The sequence below is a fragment of the Athene cunicularia genome (assembly GCF_003259725.1).
Source record: "Athene cunicularia isolate RWA chromosome 1 unlocalized genomic scaffold, athCun1 chr1_part2, whole genome shotgun sequence".
Lineage (NCBI taxonomy): Eukaryota > Metazoa > Chordata > Aves > Strigiformes > Strigidae > Athene > Athene cunicularia.
In genome coordinates, this window is record NW_020799092.1 from 71527723 (window position 1) to 71551651 (window position 23929).

Here is a 23929-nt window from a genome sequence, read left to right on the forward strand (position 1 = left end):
ACGGTGAAAACCACTGGGGTTCTTGGACCTTTATGCTTCTGTTATGCTTCACTTGCATTCAGGAACTGATTTATTACTGAGGCTATAGAGGAAGAAGAGAGGAAAAGCTAAACATTTTGTGTGCTCTGCATCTGGCAAGACATAAAACACTCCAATTTCAAGCATGAGACAGGTCACTGACAGTGACAGACATGGCTGGCAACATCTCAGTTCAGCAGCAGTAACTCATCATCTGAGCTGAGTGTAATTGTCACCAGGTGTCAAGTCCCATTGTCTCTGGCTGTGGGGCTCCAGGCTCCCAAGGAAATTATCACATGAAATTCTCCTACACAATGTGGTTTTTGCATTTGCCAGGATGAACTGACACCAAAGCAAATCCCCTCTGCATTCCTTTTGACAGTTAATATCTCTATCGAATCCTCCCGAGTCTCACAGAAAACAGAGAATAAAGAAAAAGTTTCTCCTCTCAGTGGCTGAAACTTGATCACTTTTATTTAAAAGGACTGAGTAACTTAGATTGCACCAGTTTCTTCTGAGGAAGATGTTGGAAGCTATTAATGTCCTGTGCCCTGTTCAGGAAGAAGAATGCCTCCCCTCCAACTAACTAGAAAGCAGACAATGATCATAATCTCCAGTGTAATGCAGAAGATAAAGCAATGAATATAAATTACCAAGAACTGCAGTTTACATATTTGATCCACAGTGGATCCTGTGCTGATACACAGAAGAGGATTAACAAAATATAAGAACAAGCTGAGGTATGTTAATGTTTTTAATGAATCACAGGTGCATGTGTGAGGCCACACTGATCACCTAAAACCAGTCAGATGCTAATCAAACTATAAAATTAAATTACCTGTATTTATCTCTTGCAGAATTACTAAAATGATAAATATCAATACTGTATTTTCATGAACACTTCAAATTTTCAATACATTTCTAGTATTAAATATCACTGCCACATTAACAACCTATACTGGTTGGAAACTCTCATCCACTAATCTTTAGTAGAATTTTCCCCCAATTAACATTAGATATTTATAGAGCATTTTAAAACAATGGAAGCACTATATAAAAATAATGCATAAAATATTCCTTTGAATGATCTGTACTAGCCTACCAAGCTATTACTCCAGCTCAACATAGTGATTTGAAAAGGAATAAAGCTAATAGAAAACCAAGCCTTCTCTTTTACTAAGTGTTCTTGTGGAGTTGTATAACAGTAGTAGGGACAATATCTATTAACACTTTGGATATTACTACAGTAGTGTACAAAGACTCTTTTCTTCACTTCTGTAGGAATGAAGGAAAATGACCCTTAAGGGTCCCAAAGTCAAGAACTGTGGCTGCATTAATTAAACTAAAAAATGGGGTTACATTTGGGCGGGGTGTGTGTGTGTGTGTGTGTGTGTGTGTGTGTGTACCCACGTTCAGAAGAAAGCCCTTTCCTAATTAGCTCAGTTTGGTAGTTTCCAATGACTCTGCAAGTAGGATCAAAGAGATCTTCAAGAATACCTTAAAACTGATTTATCAACTTCCAACCAAGAAAACAAAAACACTCAGATCAAAACCTGATGACATTCCTCATGTAATTCATTACCCAGAGGTTCTTCTACCCTGACTATACCTTATAGCACACTAAGCATTCACAGTACAGTAGATGGTAACCCGGGACAGGTTTGACACCAGAACTTGAACTAAGTATCAATATTTCTGTTTTCCTATTTCCTTTCATTGAACCACAGAAGCTGTAGCCTGGAAGGGGCCTCTAGAAGTCCCACACTCAAAGCAGGTCCAATTAGAAGAGGTTGCTCAGGGTTGTGTTGTGTTGGGTTTTGAATCCTCTGGGTCTCTGAAGATGGAGAATTCACAAACTCTCTGGGCCCTTGTTTCAATGTTTCTTCATGCTGATGGTGAAAACCTTTTCCTTTACATCTAATTGCAGTGTCTGATATTCCAATTTCTGTCCAATCCCTCTCATCCTGACACCTTGAGAAGAGTCCAGACCTGTTTTTTCCCATTAGACAGTTGTACCCTCCCATTAGACAGCTGTCCTCAGCAGTAAGGACTCCCCTCAGCTTTCCCTCCCAGCCTCTTCTCAGACCTCACATGCTACAGTCCCTTAACTGATCTCGTTGTTAGGTCAATGTTTTCCTTGTACTGGGGAACCCACAACTGGACACAGTACTCCTGACAGGAGTCAAATACAGTGAAGGATCCCTTCCAGCAACCTGCTGGCTAGATCCACTTCTGCTAATACAGCACAGTATGCAGTTGGCTTCCTTTGGCACAAGGATGCCCTGCTGATTTTGATATCTGGGGAGATTTTTCTAAGAAGAGTAAAGAGAGTTCCTTTTAATCCTAGCCCTATAGAAGCCTGTCATTCTTGAGAGATTTTTTAGCACCAGCTTACTAAATTTATTATAACAGGATGGTTATTCCCAGCCCCATGCAAGTTTGTTGTCAGACTGTGATTATTCTACAAGCAGAAAACAACCGGACCCCAATAATATGTGAACCATAAAAGCAATGCAAGACATCTCTGTAATTATTTTCTGATGTTCGGAGATATATTTCTTCTCCTGGAGTTCTTTTCCTTTGTTCTACTTGAAACCATCTGTAGTAAAAAAGATTAGCCTTTGTGACTATCAACCTATAATGCCCTGTTAAGCCAGCAGGAGTTTCAGATGCAAATGAATCCTAGGGTCTAGACAGAGCACCGTTCTGCTTGTCTGCTTCAATCAGAAGAGTGTGATTCATAACTGAGTATTTTAAAAAATAAAAATTGATCAGTACGAGAATCCCTTGACCTGTTCCCTGCAGACTTCAGAAGCATAACACCAGATTCAAATTTGATGTAACTAAAAACAAAATGTAGGTTATGTTAGACAGAAATTGTTTTAGGATACTTGGATCAAATTCTCTGTGTCCACTACTACTGGGAGTCCAACCATTTGTTTCTTTTTCTCTGCTAAGTACTTCCATATTTTTCCTCATTTTTGGTGTTCTTATTTCTGCCTTTGTAACATCCTGATCAGATTGTGTTTTTCCTCAGAAATAGCTTACACAGCATATATTAAATAATGATGATAAGAGTATCTGAAACAATACAAATCTATATTTTAGTATTTTTACTCATGTTAGAGATTATCAAGTGCTAATGTGGAATCATGTTGCAGACAAACCATATGCAAGAAAAGTAGTATAATTTAGATCAAATACAATATAGAGTAGTGTTGATTTCTGTCTCAAATAAAATTCACATCAATACATTGTATGTCTTGCACATAATTAACATCTATAGTAAACATAGAAATACACAGAAAATAAAAATAACAAATTACGGATTTCTATAGACATTTTTGTAGATAGCAAATACATTTAAACAAACGTTTCTGAAAGCTATAAACCGTGCAAGTTGGAGTTGATTGCAAATTGTAATGCAGTGGAGGAAAACGACTGTTTCTAAGTTTGTCTTACCTGTTCCAAGAAACAAGACATGGTATCTTCCATCAGCAGCATTCACTCGATCCACAGCAATCTTTGTATACTTATAGTCGGCTCCTATCCGGATGATTAATGGCCTCTTGTGTATTGGGTAAATGGGATTAAACATCAAAGGGTGATTCCTGATGAAGGTCACAACATCGTCTGGAAACTCTTTGGTTGTCCGCATATTAGGTGTGAAGGCTCCTCCCGGACACTGTAAGAAACATGCACAGTACTGCTTAACAATACTTACCATCTTTCAGAGAGTTTTCATCTCCAAGTCATTTACAAATATTGACAGATAGTTGACATATAGTTCCCGAAAGAGCACTTCAGACTCTGACGGATAGTAATTATGTTCCAGTAACGGGAATGAAGTGCTTGAATAGCTATGCTTTGAACTCCCGTCAGTTCTAATAGAGCAAACACAAATGTGTATTTGCACTTTCAAAATCCAGCTTGATGGCAAAGATCCATCCTTCTGGCCCTATTTCCACATTCTTTATGCTTCCAAATGGCCTGTTGAAAAAAAAATAATCCAAGTGACTGGTATAGGAAGATACCGAACTTTTGCAGCTGGTTTGCTACAAAATCAGTACAAAGGCAAAAGGTAACATCTGATACTTAATTGTAATTTGGTCAACATCCCACTAGTCATTATGTTGATTATGCGATGGTAAAAGGGCCTGTGACTCATCTTCATAGGAAAAAGTAATAATATGGAGTTGATGAGTGGATCCCATAACAACTCGTTTATATCTGAGAAGACTGACCATTCACAGGATCTTGTCTATGCTTTCCCCTGTGCCTGAGAAACAGCAGACATCCATGAATAATTTTGATGCTTCTTTAACTGTAATGAAGAACCATCCAAATAGTCAGCCCTGAGGCATTCTGAACTTCATGAGGAAATAAAAGCAATCTTAGAAAACTCAAGTGTTTACTGAGAGTGAAACTCAGACTGTGTGAAGAAATCAGGAGCTATGTCAGTAACTGGTACACAGTTCTATATGTACCTATGTTCATTTGCTTTACTTTTTCTCAGCTACCATTACCTCACTTCTTATTGCTGATCCAGAGCTTTCATATCCCCCCCCACCAGATTTCTGAGATGTGAAACTCTCCTTGGAGTACTGGAGCATTTCAGAAATGTTTCAACACAATATTTTTCCAATTGGAAAATGTTGATTTGTTCAATATGAAGCATTTCATGGAAACTTGTTTATTTTGATGAGGACCATTCTTTCGTCTAGAATGGAATTTCTGGTCAAAACCACAGACACAAAAATAGCGAGTAGCTTAGGGAGAGATTTACCTCACCTGACTTCTACTGTCTCAAAGTCAGGCATTTATTCTTAGTTAGCCACCTAGGTTTCCTCTGTAGTTAGTAATTCAGACTAGATGCCCTGCTTTTAGATGGATAAAATTACATAAAATGATTCATACTCTGAGAGACTAGGAAACTCACTGGGGATATATGAGTCATGTGTCCAACCTACCTGATGTGAGCAGATGTTAGGATCTTGTCTTCACCTCCCAGGGGATCCCTCTAACCACTGGGCAGGAGTGCCCATTCTACCCTTGCTGCTAAAAGCTGTTCCATCTTGTGCACCTAATAAACTACTCATCGGGCAGTACCAAGAACCAAGTAGAGAGGGGACTACAGCCTAATCCCAAGCTTTAGAATCATCTTCTGGCTCAATTAGGAATTAATTACTTATACAAAATAGAACAGCTCTGACAGAAATTCTGTAAAAGAAGCTGCTCTGGCAGCAGTTACCTTCAGGAAGGAGAGCCAGAACTCAGCTCAGATATGGGTCTCTTCTCATATGACATGCTTGATAACTGGACAATTATTTATCCTGAGGTTTTGGTTTGGTTGTCAGTAGAAATGATACTACACGCTAGCCCTCTAAGATTGCTCACAAACCCCAAATTCTTATCTTGTTTGCTCTACTCCTCCTCTCTGTGGTAATTCCATCCACAGCCTTCCAGGAAATGTATGGAGCTATCTGCTAATATTAGCAACAAATGCTGAAAAAAAGAACAGTGTTCATAAATTTCTGGGCTATTAGCAAGATTATTCTACTTGTTAGTGATCTGCCAGACCCCAGTTCCTCTCCAGAGGGATTCTGTTTCACAAGCAGTTCAAATTAAACTTTTTTGTCCTGCATAACTCAGTTAAATGAAGACTTTCTCTAATACTTTCTATCCTTCCATTCTTGACTGGAGATCGTAAGACCTTTGTCTGCGACTTCCTGCAAAAATGTTTGTGCTATGGTTCACCCCAGTATGACCCTAAAAACTTACATTATGTCATAGTTCTGAGCAAAGCCTTAAAAAACATCTTTAATCAATTAATTCTTTTCCTATCCCCCATATAAACCAATGACAAGCAAAAGATGTTACTGAAGAACCATATAAGCTCTTCTTTTCCTGGAGGGATTGAATGTGTATCCTTCACACCTCATTCAGTGACTTGGCTACACAATACTTACGTTCACAGTTGATCACCATGCAGTTAGATTGCAGAGAGAAACAGAATTCTTTAATTTACAGCATATTCCCCAACACGCTGTAGGTACCAAAACTACTTCTGTAAACTCTGAAAAATGGAAACTATCCTCAAACATCACTGAATTTAGTAGCAAGCTGCCAATTATGTGTTTTGGTTTTTGTTTTTTTTTTTCCTTTCTTTTTCCATAAGTAAGTTTTGCTTGTGGAGAAATGAGAAACCACTGGTATTTAGTGAAGGGCAGCCAAACAGTTGGTTGATTACGGCCAAATGAACGTATTGCTTTATTTAATCCTACTGAAGCTATACCAAAGACTTTTCCTTGTTTATCCAATGTACTGTGACACAATGAACATTCATTTCTGTCCAGAGGTTTAGTATGAATACCTCTTTAGGCAACTGTAAAGTAGGATTTTCCATGTCATATAAAAAGGCATCCTTGTCTAGTCGGGCATCCCAGAAGTTGCAAAAAAACTGCGTTCCAGAGGAAAGAGGCTCATGCCCCATAGTCTACAAGTGTGGCTATTTGAAGTTAACACTTTGAACACAAATTCTGAGCAGCAAAAACATCCTCTCCATATTCTGATTTTTACAGATGCTTTGACATAAGTGAAAACTAGAGTTTGTGGGATGCATGTAAAAGTGGAATGTTTTGGCAGTGAAATAAAAGCAAAGCCAAACAAATCCCATCTTAGAAAATATACCTTTAAGATTCTGTGTTGTGGCTGAATTGTGACAAAGCACAGAAAAGCCAGTGATCGGAAAACCAGCAATGATCAGCTTAAAAGAATCTCTTTTGGCTTTACTTCTTGTTTGGACTATGATCTAAGAATTTATCTTCAAATTCAGAACTCATTGGCCTTCTGAAAAAAGTAGATAGTTTCTGTCACCATGTTAAATCCAAATCTGATTTGTTTTTTTCCCTTTCCATTGTGCTGCCCAATTTCTTTAGGCCCATCTGGAATACCTCATAAGCCTCCATGAGGCGAACCAAGAATAACATGGCAGTGGTTTAGGAAACACAAATACAATATTCTGAAGCAGCAAGAAACTCTGAAATGTGACTAATCACAAGAGTGTGAAACTTCCCGTTTAAATAAGCCATTTATTTTCTTTTTTTTTGGTAAAGTTTAAGCTTAAAGACTCAGCGAACTCATGATATTAGAGCTGTGTGAATTAATCACAAAGGAAGAATAATGCTAGCCTTAGACTTTAGTGGAATACCATGTATTGATTAGCTAATTCTAGAGATCTGGAAACATAAAGTCCTAAATCTTATAGCCAGTAATAACTGCACTAAAATGTCATGAAGAATTGTGTGAAAAAGAGTGCTATTCCATGTATCCGAGTGTTAGTGTACGAGAGAGAGATAGAAGGAACAAGATATACAGCACAAAGCTGAATATGAATGAAACAGTGATATGGTTAAAGGTTCTTGCAGTGCCTTGCAAAATTAAAATAAAATTTAATTTCCTGCGATAAATGGAAAAACATGGAAAAACAACAAAGTGTTCATCTAAAAAAAAAATTATAACTACATGGTCAAAAAATGATTTATGATTCTGTGCATACTTATTTAATTCTGATACTTAAGAAATTGTAAGACTTCACAGGAGTCAACAGAAGTCCACACTATTTCATTTAGCAAATATGGATTTGGAGAAGGTTCTAGAGAAAGTTAATACATTCTTCATTAAAGCTGGAAATATTAGACATCATAGTTCTGCTAAATCTAAATTAAGAATAGTGCAAACAAGTAAATGGTAAAGACAAAAGTGCATCAACAGCAATTTTTATACACCATAAAGGTAAAAAGAAAAAAACCAAAACAAATAATTTTGTTTAAACCTTTAATGACACTTTTTTTGTAGAACTTGGAAACAGAGCTAGTTCTAATGGTGTACAGAATGTATTGGAAGATTATTACTACCCCTGATACAATGAAAGACAGTTCTGAAAAATTTTCAAGGCATTTAAAAACCATTATTAACAAGGAAGACTACTATGAACTGATTGGCATGAAAAATCATCTATTTCTAGGTCTCTCTTCTAATAGTACCTGGCAGTGTTAGACCTAGTCAAATAACAAGCCCCAGAAGCCTCATACTCCTATTGCATCTCCCAAGGATCCCTGTAGAGCTCCAAAACCTTAGAGAACTAAGGAAAATCCATACAGACTGAAGACAAAATTGCAGATGTTTGGATTAAGGGTGTAGAACACATTCACAACGCTGTCTTTGCTTATTTATTTAGCTATCTTTTGCTCAAACATACACACAAGAAGTTAATGTACATGTAAACAAGATGACTGTCATCTAATTAAATAATTCTAACCACCTTTTCAGCAGAAAGAGCAACTAACATTTTGCATGACTTTTTATTCTTTCTACCAAGATTTCCAGGTACTATGTGATTTGTATGGCAAGCTGAGAAGCAAATAAAATTGTCCTGAACTGTAACTAAGTGTCATAGACACATAGTCCAATCTTCTGGAATAAATAATATTTATTTATGTATTAAACAAAGACAAGTAATTGGCAAGCCTGCATAAACATCTTTGTACTTACGGTGCCAGGTCGTGGGTATGGAATTCTGCCCTGATATGGAATCAGCTGGTGGTTTGGGCCCTCCTTGTGTGCAAATGGCCCGTTGAACACGGTCTGGATGTCAGATAAATGATACACACACACAGCTGAGCCTTTAAATATGGAACTGGGAGACAGTAGGGAAAAGTTAGTATTGCAATCTATCACCTTTGTATAGCTTTTCCATCATTTTGCATGGTTCAGTGATGAAAGATACCTCTAAAATGATATATTTAATACAATTTAATGCTTCTATAGCATAGATTTGATACACTAAAAATCAGCTAATCTAACTTCCCAATATACACAATAACTCCTTAAGCCCTAGCAAATTTTTGAATAATGAACTGAAAAAAAAAGGGGGAAGGTACTACCCTACCAACGGAGTAAGAAAATTTCCTTATGTTGAATATAAAAGAAATATAATCTGGCCCCAGTTAAATCGATGGCAAAAATATTGCTGACTTCAGTGAGACAAGATTTTTATAAACTTTGTACTGCCAAGCTCAGCACAGGTTTCCAGAACTCCCTACCAGTATATTAACCACAAGACCTCCATGAGTGTCCTAAAATACACGGCTAAAATATTAATCAAAACATCCAGTGCAATTACAGTTGGTTAGATTATTACAATCAGTTGCCAGCTTTTCTAAGCAAAATGGGGACAGGTTGGGTCTGTAAAGGGATTAATCCTATACAGTCCTCAAATCCACCCACAAAACTGGTCAACAAAGAACCCCTGAAGAGTGTTGAAGTTTAAAAGAATCACAGAATCGTCTAGGTTGGAAAAGACCTTGAAGATCATCCAGTCCAACCATTAACCCAACACTGACAGTTCCCAACTACACCAGATCCCTCAGCACTATGTCGACCCAACTAACGCCTCCAGGGATGGGGACTCCACCACCTCCCTGGGCAGCCCATTCCAATGCCTAACAACCCCTTCTGGAAAGAAATGCTCCCTAACATCTAGTCTAAACCTTTCCTGGCACAACTTGAGGCCATTCCTTCTTGTCCTATTGTTTGGTTATCGTACTTGGTTAAAGAGACTCATTCCCAGCTCTCTGCAGCCTCCTGTCAGGGAGCTGTAGAGGGCGATGAGGTCTCCCCTCGGCCTCCTCTTCTCCAGACTAAACACCCCCAGTTCCCTCAGCCGCTCCCCGTACGACCTGTGCTCCAGACCCGGCACCAGCTCCGTTCCCTTCTCTGGACAGGCTCGAGTCATTCAATGTCCTTTTTGTAGTGAGGGGCCCAAAACTGAACACAGGAATTGAGGGGTGGCCTCACCAGTGCCGAGTACAGGGCTCAGATCCCTTCCCTGTCCCTGCTGGCCACGCTATTGCTGACACAAGCCAGGATGCCATTGGCCTTCTTGGCCACCTGGGCACACTGCTGGCTCCTGTCCAGCCGGCTGTCAATCACCCCTCCAGGTCCCTCTCTGACTGGCAGCTCTCCAGCCACTCCTCCCCAAGCCTGTAGCGCTGCTGGGGGTTGTTGTGGCCCAAGGGCAGCCCCCGGCATTTGCCCTTATTGAAACTCCCCCAGTTGGGCTCAGCCCATGGCTCCAGCCTGTCCAGGTCTCTCTGCAGAGCCTCCCCACCCTCGAGCAGATCAACACTCCCACCCAACTGGGTGTCACCTGCAAACTGACTGAGGGTGCACTCGATCCCCTCGTCTAGATCATCAATAAAGATGTTAAACAGGAGTGGCCCCAACACCGAGCCCTGGGGGACACCACTCGTGACCGGCCGCCAACTGGATTTAACTCCGTTCACCACAACTCTGGGCCTGGTCATCCAGACAGTTTTTCACTCAGCAAAGCGTGTGCCCATCCAAGCTGCAAGCAGTTTGGTGCTTCCTGAGGAGAACCCAGGGGGTCACCTATGAGAAGGGCATGTTTTTTCCACCACTCTGGGTTCAGCAAGGGTCTCAGACAGTCTCAGATAACACAAGACCTGAGTGGCTTCCATCACCCTGTGATGATGACAGGCACTAGGGGAATGATTTCCAGAGTGATGCTAAGGCTGAATGCAGTGAATTAACTCCTTCTACTCTACTAACAAAGTAGAAAATTCAGACAGTCTGAAATCTGCCTGATGTTAACTGTAGGATGAAGATAATCCAAGTAATGTTTTCAATTGAAGAAGAATAATAACAGTCCAGAAAAAAAAAAAAAATTACACATAGAGTCTAAACAAGGAAAGTGCAAATCACATTGCTCTCAGCTATATATAGATTAGTAGTAGGAACTTTTATATGGATTATGGTATTTGTGGAAAATCTAGTAGGTATTAATAGTTTTTATGAAATGTATTTAGTCTTTCCAGATGTTTGATCTTAGATTCACATCAGATTATGCCACTAAAATAATTTATGTCACTATTACTTTGTTTCCCTCTGTATGGTTTAGATACAAATACTAATAGTTATTATTTTCTGGGATGTTTCACTCTTGCTCCTGTTACAAACTGGAAGTCTACAGAGGTGAAGATAAAGAAACTGTTTAGGAGTAAAAATCCTTATGACTGCAGTATATTAACTAGGTAACACATTCAATCTATAGTTGATCAAAGAGAAAGAAAGCATAGACCATGTTGTTCATGATAACAGAAATGCTTAAGTGTAAAAACTATGATAGAGAGAGAAAGCATCTTATGAGCCAGGAAAAAATGAAGTTTTCTCTTTGTTGTCACCTTATATGGTCCTGTGATTCAAACCTCATTTCCACTGCAGGAATACCAGGAGAATTAGGTAAAAGTGTTTCCAGTTCAGGCATGTTGCATCCACAACCTAATCATAAGTGTGGTTTTACTGCTAAACATAACCTCAGCGTTTTCTCTTTCTGTGCAGTAGGAATCATAAAATGTAGAGAGCACCAGATGTTTACAAGCTATGTGATTCTTTCTTTCTCAATTGAGTATCATAAAATCATATTTTCCTGGCTGATTCACAATTTGAGAAAGAAGATCCCTGGATCCACATGAAAAAAGATAGAAAAGTATATCAGGAAAAAATATTTTTTCATGTAAGGATTTTTTTACTAGAAATTTCCATTAAAGCAATTATTAGTAATAAGTTAAATAATTTTATAATTTGATCAAATAAATTAAATGAAATATATATATAAAAAGACAAAAACTTCTTTGAAGGTAAGTAACAACTAAATAATATAGGATAGCATATCAGAAACCAGTGAGCAGTAACTGTTATTACTCTGTATACTACCACTATGTGGTGACGGCAAGAGAGAAGTGAAAAAAGTAAAGGTAGCAATGGCAGAATCTGTTGGTCCACCTGTTGGTCTGTCTTTGCTTTCTGAACTGGACAGTAAGTGAGTACTACTGACTGATTATAGGAAGCTTAAGGCTGCAAGGAGGTGATCAAATGCTATTTAAGTTTGTCTTTTTGTAGCCAGCTGAAGCCGACCTGGGTTTTTTGCCATTTGTGCGATCATCTGCCAGAGGAGAGACTGGAAATGATTTGTATGAATTCACCGAAGAATTCCCAGTTTGATCCTTCAGGGTGCTGGATGACCTCCAGGAAGTGTAAAGTGCTCTCAGATGCCACATGAGTTCACTGCATTGAAGTCATTTAGCTTTCTGCTGCTGAGCAGTAACAAATGGCCCTCCATGGAAATGTTTTCCCAGTGCCAGCTGACAGTGTATCAGGGAGCAGTTTGCTCCAAGCAGCAAAGCTCTGACATGGATACCAACAGGAAGGATACTGTTACTCCTGCATGCAGACACGGCACAGCAGACAAACAAAATTGCATGGGACAGCCGTGACCACAAAGCATAACTTCCAGTTTTCATATAGAAAACTGGGTAGTTCAGAAAGGTAATTTTTATCAAATCTCCTTGTTTACCTTGATGTTGTAAAAATTCCGTACACAAGAGTTGTTCTGGGGTTATCTGTCTCTAAAAGAAACACATCCTCTGTAAGAAAGAAAAAGAAAAAAATGTCTTGAATAATAATAAAATATTTATTTTTCAGTTTAATTTATGCAGTTAACAGAGTTTTGTCTCAGACTTGAATGGGAAAAAAGCAGACTTACTGTATGAACGGACCATATGCACAAATCTAGCATTTGAACATTCAGAAACAGATTTGGAAATTAACTCCACGCCATCTAGCCTTATGAAGACAGAAGGCAAAGATTTTCAAATATGGTTAGGATCCATATCACACCTTTCTCTCAGCTGGATCTTGTCTCAGCAAGTTGTTCCACAGCAGGCAAACGTTTAAGTTTCAGTAGGTCAAAGATAAAGAGTTGCCATAGATGGTTGTAATCAAAGCAGGACAATTAGGCATTTTATCATCCAGTACGCATTCTAGATGCCCTCACTAGCTCATTTTCAACATGATATGAATGACACAGCTTTGCAGTGAGGACACGGAGACATGTAAACCTCCCGGCTTCCGCAGGGTAGGGATTTACTGGCTGCACTACGCAAAACTGTACCTACTCACTCAACCCGCTGCTGCCTCTGATGTCTTGATGTTTTTACACTTCAGTGAAATTTACTTTAATCTCTGACAGTTTCTTTTTACAATGCTTTAAATAACTATAATCAAACTACCTCTTAAACCTATTTTACAACAGACAAAAAAGACTGAATTGAGCTTTTTATCGTAGAATGCATTCTATAGCTTTCCATTAATTTATGTGGCTCCTTCAGTTAACCCTCTGAATTTTTAAAATATTATTGTAAATATTTCAGAAGCAAAAGACTTCACCATGCAGAGCTGGAAGTGTTATTCTCTTCTGCATTATATATTAAAGGAGAAGCATGTGCTTTCTCTCTCCCAGTTTTCTGCATTTCCAGCTGTAGCTGTATTCTTCCTCTTTCCTAGAGGATTGTGCTGGGAGCCCAGGCTGAGAACAGTCTCCTATTCTGTATGGACCTACATTCTGTCATAGAGAAAACTAAAAGCAGTTATCCCACTGCTTTGTTGAAAAGGATTGGGCTGGTAAATCACAGTTTTGTAAGATGAGTTGCTATGGCAGTGCTAAGAGCCACTGGGAATGTCTGAAAGTCAGTCCTCCAAGCACCTTGCATGTTCTGAGTAACATCAAGTTAGGATCTGCTCCTAGGCCGGTCAGGTTCCATCGAAACCTTGACCCAAAGCAAGTACACCAAACCATTGCAAAGACACAAAGTCAAAACCACTCCAAACCTCATTTGCTATGAGAATCAGGAATAATGACATAGAAAACAGAAAGGATTACAAAGGAAAGAATGTCAGAATCAGATGCAGCCCCAGTGTGGGGCCCATTAGGTATTTATATTAGTTATATCTATATATGTATTTATATTTATACTAATATACCTACAAAATCTTCCAATATCTGAATTTAGAACTATGATTTTGTACATCACAGCTGTGGACAATATAGAATTTGGCACTTAAGTATCAAGATACGCATCTGTTAATTTCTTAACCAAAGGAAATCTCTGGTGATTGCTGTATAGATTATTCATTCAATATTTTCAGTGTTTCACATGTTGAACTAAAAATCTAAGTGCCTGAATGAATCTTGAGAAAATATATTCATAGTAGTACTGCTGGTGCTAGTAACAGGATTTATTAGTATTATCTTTATCTATCAAGCTGAGGTCTTTACCCAGTGATCAAAAGTACTGTGGAAAAGCTGTACACTACATAGTGGTATAAGAAACAGTTTCAGAGAGATGTACATTAAAAAACCTCTGTCATAATCCTAACTAGGACCAAAATAACAATAGACTTCACTTACATGTTCCCTTCCAAATATCAGTTCTTTACATATATAATTCCTTTGCATAGTCAAGATTAATTACCTTTACTTCAAAGATAATGATAATTACCCAGAGAGATTTATGAAGAATTTTTTCATTTCCTGTCATAAAAGTGCAAGTGGAATTTTGTCATGAATTTCTACAGAGCCAAGATTTCACTGTCAATAACTTGACTAAGGAGCTGTAAGAACATCAATAATTAAATATGCACAGGGTGCAAGATTTAGATAAATCTTTTACGGGATTTTTTTTTCCATACCTAATTCATCAAAGTACGTTTCTGTTCCATCTTCATCCATTACTGAGCACACAAGTCTTGCTTTCAAGAATGTTGTCCACTTGTTCACGAGACTACGCTGGCCACCTGTGTCATTCTGAAAAGGAATATTATTTTCAGAAAAAAGACCTAAAACAACACAGCTAACATTATACTGGGCTTTCCATCTAGACAATTATGCTGGTAAATTCAATATAAAAATTAGGCCTAAACAAAATCCCCTCTTCTAAACACTCCAGATACAGAAAAACCAAGAACTAGTTTTCTGAGCAGGCTCTCTGTGCCAGGCCAGCAGGCTTGGGAGGGTTCTACAGTAGATTTTGTACAGCAGCAGTGTTTGTAGGTATGATTGGAAAGGACTGTAGAGGTCTGTATCACTCACTGACACCTAGCGTGGAAAAGTCCATGCTAATCTCAAAAAGGTCTAATAGTTCTATGGAGGGATGCCTCTTCTAGTCCTGACATCAGCATAGATGTATCTGACCTAGTAAACTGTGAGGTGGACGCTCTGAACTAAATTCAGAAATGATGGCTAGGACAGGTCAAGCCAGTTATGCACTGTTGCAAGTCCTGCTAACTTGGGCCAGAGCTGGCCTGGACACAGCTCACTCAAGGACCTTTCCATCTCCCTCCAGTGCAACGTGGAAACTGAAACTGCTAAACCAGATGGTGCAGCACAGAGGTGATAGCTCCTGCCTCATACTGCTGGTGAACACCTTAGATAAGAACTGTATCTTCCAAACTGCATAGCACAATGTTACCCAAGGAAAGTAAAAAAAGACATGTAGAAGCTAGGCAAACGGGATTTTGATTCAATGCTATGCACGTTTCACTGGTGCTCCTGGAGCTGGTAATCTGACTTCTTGGGTGACCCATAAGGGCTCTTTTGGGTTGGTCTTTCTTGGCACCATTGTACTAATATATCTGGCCAGTCTCAAAGGTGTTGATATATGTGTGAAAAAGATGGTATACAAGTATACAAATATGACTGGCTCGGATTTATTTTCATTGGCTTTGGGATTCTGTCACTGACTTCAGTGTAAATCTAAACAGGCTGAGGCCTTTCAGAAATCATCTGGGCTTCATTAGAACAGTAACAATAACAAATACAGCTATAACTGTGTGAAATGTCTTCTTGCAAAATACCCAAAAAGGCCTTTGGGCACCCTCACAAAAATATAGAAAATGGATATGATAAAAAAGATCACATGGTGCGTCATATCGCTGGAGAAGGAGTTTAACACAATACCAAATACGCCCTCACACCCAAGCACAACAACATCACAAAGCACAAAATTTTAAAGAAGACCCAGATTAAAGACAGAGAATACACAAATGATCATAATTATCTTCCTGAGTCCTTCCAAAAGAAGGAATGAAAAGGGTAACAGTACTTGTGCATTTACATTTTTTTTCTCATTTAAAAAATCAATTTCACCAGAGATATTAATAGCTGCTTCAATCATTTTTCATCTATAGTTGATTACTGATACAAGAAAGGAATTAGAGACAATGAGGAGTGCTGTGATTGTAATTTAATTACTTCACAGGGTTAGCCTTATCTCCTAAATTTAATTTTTCTGTGCATATTTTTAAAGTTGGGCTCACACATACATCAATGCAAGAACTCAGAAAGACCAGATATGGTAAAAATGAAAACAATATTTGAAAGTTAAATCAACCCATTTAAAAGCTTCACTGTCTTATAATTCAGTTTTTCTAAGGAAAGTATGTACCTCATTTGTGCAAAGGACAGCAAGTTTGGAAATTCAACACTGGTAACTATTCTGACTCAGTCAGACAAATACACACCCCCCTGAATCTCTAACTGTCCACATCATTATAAATGCAGCCAGATATACATAACATGTTCAGACCCTAGCTGTGTGTTCAGTAACAGCTCTTCTTAATGTGGAAACTGAAACAGGAAAGTTGTTTCAAATATATATCAAAGGCTTTTCAATCATTTAGTCTTTTAGTTTATCATGTCACACTAGCAGCTTGCCCCAACAACAAGGCAAACACAATAGTTCTTACTGGGCATATTCTTGCAATCATGGAATGAATTTGCTTTGTGCTGCCGCTGTTGTCTGTGAGTCTCTCTTTGAAGAAGAAGTAGATTTTGGCATCGTTGGGGTCAGTGCCATCTGGGATAACATGAGCATCCACAAAAATAGGCTCTGAAATGAAACAGTATACCAAAAAGATGAAACCAAAGGAGGTATCAGTATAGGCAATTAATTATTTGACAGTTACTGACTGCTTCAAGGAAATGCTATACAGAGGTACTGCTGTAGCAGGTTAAGCTCTATGCTCTAGTCTCATGGCTGTATATATCAGATATCATGTCTGTATATATCAGATATCACCAGCCAGGTAAATGCCTTCTTGCCGGCAGCCTTAAGTTTCTGCATCCTCACATTTTATCCCACAGCAGATTTCTATAAAAGTGATGCAAATGAAGAAGTAGTAGTATTACATTACGCCAAAGATTCAAAGACTTTTTTTTGAACAGCGTTTGAGTTCCTATCAGAGCCTGATAAATATAGTCAAGTGTACATATAAAACAATGCAAAGGAGCAAGTGAGGGAGCAAAATAATTTATATTCTTAAGAGCAAACATATAATGGGCAGTAGGGGAGTCCTCAGAAGACCTTCTCCTTTGTCTGAAGGAAGAAGCAGACACTCTTCCTGCATGAAGGTTCTATCTTTTCAATGATCATACAAGATTGCTTGATAGGTTGAAATCCAGTACAAATCATGAAACAATCTGATACAAATGTCTGACAGAAAACTCACTTTAGACTGCAGTATTTCTCTATTCCTATAAGCCCATTCTCAATTAATATAACAAGTGTTATGACTCTAGCTCTAAAAAACATGGAAATAATCTGTACTTGTCAAGTACCTGTTCTGAGCATATGTAACAAGTAGATTTTCCAGAAATTAGGCATTTTAATGGTTCTTTTTCCCTAATTCACTTCAGGGTGCAACTTCAGGGGGTTCAGATAAGTGTAAGAATGTAGAGCAAACAGGTGAAAAATTCAGAAAGCAGATACAGTTTCCCAGTTTTAGTGAAATGAATCTACACTGATTGCAATCCTGTGATTTCACTGTAGTCACAGCCATACAGGAATAACAAGAGTGACCCTAAAAATAGTTGAGAGAACAATACAGTAACTTCAGTATAGCTGAAGGCTATTTAAATTTGGAACTGCTACATTAGCTGCTCTATAACCTTTGACATCTATCTCTGCTGAGAGGGTTGACCACCATTTCAATTCAAAGTAGTTTAACTGGAAGGAGTCTTCTTATCAGAAAGTCAGGGAGAATCTTCACATTGATTTCAGTGAAGCCAAGAGTTAAGTATTTGTGCTCATATTAGTTTTCTTACTGTGTTTCAGTAATCAGTTTCTTACTGCTGAAATATTATAAATGGCAATAATTGACAATGACTTCTCTGATAATGGTACTCTCTTCTGCAAGTGGTATTCCGTAGAGGTGGATCAGACTGAATTAACTAAAGTTAGTAATTCATTAGAAAAAGCCCTAGAATCAAGCACTCTAATTTAAGGCAATGTCTGATGCATTGGAGGTGGAGAAGGCACTTCCCTACAAGTCAGTCTGTCTGACCACCTGCCATTTGAAATGTTTTCATGCACTTTCCCTTGGACAGTTTGGTTCAGTCTTAATGCAAAAGAGGCCATCAGGTGGGGTGGCCTAAGAGGTTGGCTTATGCAGTGAACCCTTTCCATCTGTGAATTGTCAACAATATGTATTTACACACATTTCTTCATGGTTCAACTTTATATATAAATTCAGAGAAAAGCTCTTTAAAAGACATGCTCTTTATTTTAAACAAAACAAGGCAGAATCTCTGTGAAACTCATTAAAACCTCTGGTAAAAAAAAGGCATCTCACCACTCAGCCACTTGGAGTTGTGCTGGTCGGTTCGCACAGCATTCCTTCTGGTCAGACTCCGAAAAATGGCCGCATCGGTCCCCATGAAATCAATATACATTCCTGAAAAAAGCTCTTCATCTGCAAAGAATTGAAATGGAGGGGAAAAAGCAAATGCATTGTTACGGCTTTTGGGAAATCCGTATTTACTGATCTATTTTTATTTTAAACTCGTCACCTCTGTATTTACACAGGTCTCTATACAGATGAATACTAGGTCATGGGAATGGGCTTTCCCTCTGATTTACAAAGACACAATCCAGAATGCACAAAAATCATCAGATTTTTCTTAAAGACTTTAGGGAACTGCATAGTTATATGTAACTGCATAACTGCATATGTGGTGAACCTTTCTCTGATACGAAACTTAGTTGCTCAACTTTCACTAGTAAGGATCACAAGAAAATCAGGCTAGTGCTATCAGAAAGAATCACATTCAATTTTTTAAGTACGTACTTCACAAAGCTTTTTTTGTTATGGGAGTAGACAAAATGACTGGGCTGAATTTATTGCTGGTGTAAATTGGCACAACATCTATTGAAGTCAATGGATCAGTGCCAATTTTTACCAACAGTATTGTCAAGGCTGCCCCAGGCAGCCTCAAGCTGACTTCAGTATTGCAGAGGCCAGACAATCATATTATTGAACTTTATGCAGAGCAATATGGAGCAACAATTGTCCCCTTTTATGTACTTGATTCTAAGTATAGGGTCATTATGCTTGAACAGAATTAGACACGCAAATCTTACATTAACAGAACTATGAACTTCTGCTCCCTGTGCAGGGCTGAAAACTCAGTCCATCTGTCAGGACGTATATTTGTGTTTGTGTGAGTCCGTGCATGTGCATAAATATATGTATATATAATTATAATTCTAATTACATATACTATCATTTTCTACTCTGTGAATAACCAAGCAATTTCCACTGACTAATGACAATGAAACCCCAGAGTAGAAAACAGTAGCTAAAATAAACTCTCAGAGTGGGAGTGGTGGCTGAACACATTCCAGTACAGCTGGGTCCTTTGATTGATGTTTTTGTCTGAATTCCTGGACTACCCAGAGAGTGTGGTCAAGCTGGCAAGAGTCACAGGTTCAGAAGCGCTTGAGGCTATTTTTATGCTCTCTGCTCTGTGTGTGTGTGTGTGTGTGTGTGTGTGTGTGTGTGCACATCAATATGGAAGACTACTGGCTCATAAGAGAATTAAAACTGGAGATTTTATTTTTCTGCTGCTGGCTAGAGACTGAACCAAACCCCTGCAGAGCAGCCAGCAGTCACTCTTCTGCTCTCATCTCTCCCAGTGATGACAAGATTCATACATAGGGGATTTAAACAATGCATTCGCTCCATGTTTGTGAATCCTTTACTTCCTGAGCATGTATTGACAGAATGATGTTAGATCTACGCTGATTTATAACTAATTTTGTATATTTGCCTCATTGTCTCAATCCATCACAGCTTTATTATGACATAAATTGGCTGAAAGAGATCAGGCTTTTGGTTCTCACCAAATGTTATGTGCTATGCATATACACACATGCACACATGTTAACAACAGTACTACATTATGTAATTTTAATCCTATTACATATCAAGCCTATTAGTTATGTCTTAAGAATTCCTAGTGTCTGCTTGCTAATCATGTATTAGATGGTATCTGTCAGCTCCACTTCCTTTTGGTTAAATTCTCAAATTCCGCACAGCACTTGGTCTGCACAGCCCAACTAGTTCATACCACTTCTCTTTGTTACTGGGGGGAATTACTGAATTGATGAGGTATGTCTGCTTTTATAAATATCTCAGAGTCTTAGTGGGGAGAGAGACATACATCCTGCACATTAGTTATGCCAAGCTTCTTCAAAGCACATTTTTCATTGCTTTGATGCAAAAGTGTCTTCATACAATGGCAAACAGTATCATGTTCAAATTATTTTATAGCATCACTTTCCTCTGAAGGGTGAATCAGCCTTCCTGTTGTATTCTAGGCCAATGATGCCCAAAAATGTCAAGAAATTGCATCTGTATTTAAAAAACATTCTTCTGTTGTGGATGAGTTAGCCAGACTGGCAGTATTTCTCATCTTCTGAAGCAAGGGGAAGGAATTCTCCAGCAGAAGAATGGTCAAGGGAGAATCCATTACATGGGCTTGGCCCCTCATTATAACTTGAGCTGTGACTTACAAAATATTCCCTTTTCTGTCATGGATATTGAGGCTAGATTTATTCAAGCTTAATGGCTTTGAAGTGACTGGACTTTGTAGTAACAGGGAGAAAGTATAAAACCCAATCTGTGGGACTCTCTTGAAAAAGAGTATGACCTCTGCAGAGTAACTTAAACTTTGTAGATGAATCATGTCTTGAAAGATAAGTCAAACACTAGGGAAGGTCTCTTTAGTCACATAACTGAGAGATCAAGGAAGATAATGTAAAGTCTACTAAGATGAACAAAGCTACCATAGTTCTATTGTAGAAAGTAATCGGCTTACTGTATATAAAGTAATTCAGAAACAATGTACTTCAGTGGTGTTTCATAAAATCCAGAAGGAACAAGGAAAGGAAACTTTATTTTTTAATGACAGTTGATTAATAATACCAGAACATCAATGAGTAGCACTGGATTAATCCTTCACTGACTTTGAACAAACATTTTCTTTACACAGTGAGTGTCTGTAAACACTGACTATAGATCTCTGATGAGATAAAGTGCAGCCAAGGTTCATAGAGGTATCTAGGTAGCATTTACCTGTCTTCTAAATGTGCTTCAGTTCATAAATTAAATTACTTGTCCTTTGTACTAAATATATTTGCAATGAGGAATTAAAAAAAAAAAAAAAGTAAATTACATTTTGAACTGACCACGCAAGACACACTATATGACACTTCTCTTAAGCTCCATGAAACTCAAACTTTAAAGGGAGTATCTGGCACAATATGCAATTGCCATTGATTTCAGTGGAAGCTGAATGGCAGAAATACTGCCCTTTTTTCCCTTGTAAACCTCGGGTGAAATATGCAGTACCGGTGTGCACTAAGCTTTATTTGCTAAGAAAGTCTGAAAAATCTGTGCAACTGCTGTTTCCTTCATCACCAAAAATATAACAAGGAGTAGGCACATGTTGAAAAATCCAGGCTTTGGCACTAGAAGCCTGTGAAAATGCTGCAAACGTGAAAGGTCGGATTATAGTAAGTATATATAATGTGTCTCCTGGTTGGAAAAAAAGAAGAAAAAATCCCCAGTTTCTTTTATTGATGACTTAGACTGCACAAAGTGTATGCCCCCCTTTGAGTTTTCAGTTAGGTGTACAATAGGCACTGCAGTCATTCTTTGTATGGGGTATATCTCACAGTCACCATCAATACACAGGAATATTTGAGGTGTGTCAGTTGTATCACTTCTGGCCTTTCAAATGGAAGAAAATGACAAAATTGGTTGGGTATAAAGCCAATTGAAGAATGAAGAGCCTTGCAATAGCTGGTGGGCTCTACAGCAGAGATGACAACAAAAATGAAATTCAATGTAACTGAAGTCTTCAGGCTTTCTTTCCCTGGCTACTCCAGGATTTTACAAATAATTAAATGAGACAATGAGACACAAGTGTTGTCTAGAATGAACAAGGTCAGAAACTGTTCAAACATAAAATGCTAGACAGGGTAATGTAAAGTTGAAACTAATCCTGGGAAAAAATGTGTAAACTGGAAAAGAGACAACATTTTGTTTTCTGTTTTTCTCACTCCCCCCCCCTTTGAACAGATTATTTCTGCGTATCATTTGTACACCCACTTTTAGCTTGACGTAAACCTTGAAGCAAGGATGAGCCCAATGCGTATGCCCATCAACCAGACACAAGGTACTGCTCCTTGGTGGCTGAATCCTGTGTCCAGCTCGTGTCAGACATCCCATCAACCCACGCCACGCATGGTCATACGGGTTTAGACCTCAGCAACTTGAGAGTATCTTTACTTACTGATCATAACAGACACCGTGTTCACATTAGGGTTGAAAGAACAACGTCCCTTTCCTGATTCACACTTGGAGTCGATCTTGAAGACTTGTTCCTGTAATGTAGATTTGTGTGTTACTTCTTGTTTCAGAAACCATCAGACATAAAGTGATTTTTATGCTTGGCCGTTTCCAGCATTAACAATGCTCAGCACTGCTGGGCACTTTTGTTGTACTATCAGCAGTTTAGCTTTCCTATTTGGTATTTCATCATCTTTTTAGACAACTTTTTCATTGGTAACCAGTTATTTTCAAGACTCTTGTCATAAATTCAAGACACTGAAACAAAGAATTTTTCCCACTAGCTCAGTTATGCTTTGGAGAGGTTGACTGATCTCTGCAATAACATCTGTGGAGATTGCTTTTGTGTTTTTGAAGTTATTTATCATTTATTTGCTGAATACATGGTGATATGTCTACTAGTCTAGGACATTATAATAAAGTTAATAAAACAAAAATACATATTAAGTAAAATTCTCTTATGAAAACTGTCATTTGGTGATAGTATAAATCATATGCTCTTTACTGAGTTATCAGAACCCCCAAATCCCCTAAATCATACTTATTTTCTTTAATACCATCTCTTGGATTATGTGTAGAGCTCCAATTCCATAGTAGTAGAAGACTCATCAATATCTCTTGCTGTAGTCTCAAATTTCTTGGAATTTTTTTCTGTTTAGAAACCTCGGTGTGGGATTTCTTTATATTTTAAGTGATTTATAAATAGGAAATACTTCTGGCAAAGTAGAAGCAACCTGGACTACAGCTTGAAATACAAACAGTCCGAATATCTTTAGAAAATTCGCCCTTAGTGCACCTCTTCTCAGTTCCCAGCAACACTGAAGAGCACAGTATGCTGAGCAAGAACTGACTTGGGTCCAAGTTCATTCCTTTAAAACTGCAATTAGTAATGGCAAAGACATCGATCCATAGCACATCGACTTGCATACTGTTGTATACCAAAACACCCACTTTTTCCTTGCCTCCTATAACAAACTTTTAATCTTTAATGGATGGCCAAAAGACACAATCGCAAGGAAAAAAACACCCAGACAGAAAACATTTTTGTTTCAACAGAAAAAGGTAACTGACAAAAACTCCAAAGAAAGGCTTCTGTGATGTAGATGCCAATGTATTAGTTATTCAACAAAGGGCAGTAACTCTTTATATTCCCTTTAACAATTAATGTAAATCACAGGGGAATGGGGATGCCACACAGATCACTGAGCAGCCATTCGGTGTCAGTGAACTGGAGACTCTGCCAACCTGAAATGCTGTTACAGCAGGAAGTTTCATATCCATTATCCCGTCTCTTCTCCCC

General features: G+C 38.3%; 1 protein-coding gene across 2 annotated transcripts in view; it reads right to left on the reverse strand.

Moving 5' to 3' along the window:
- The window catches only part of SEMA3C (semaphorin 3C), a 121866-nt gene that overhangs the window by 19599 nt on the left and 78338 nt on the right, over positions 1-23929 (reverse strand). For both annotated transcript variants that reach the window (XM_026868627.1, XM_026868628.1), the window contains 7 exons: positions 22574-22664; positions 18568-18687; positions 16684-16826; positions 14629-14743; positions 12455-12524; positions 8572-8716; positions 3481-3703 (listed from right to left, as the gene is read on the reverse strand). In XM_026868627.1, coding sequence (XP_026724428.1) covers positions 3481-3703; positions 8572-8716; positions 12455-12524; positions 14629-14743; positions 16684-16826; positions 18568-18687; positions 22574-22664 — 907 coding nt within the window. The remainder of the gene's footprint in view (positions 1-3480; positions 3704-8571; positions 8717-12454; positions 12525-14628; positions 14744-16683; positions 16827-18567; positions 18688-22573; positions 22665-23929) is intronic.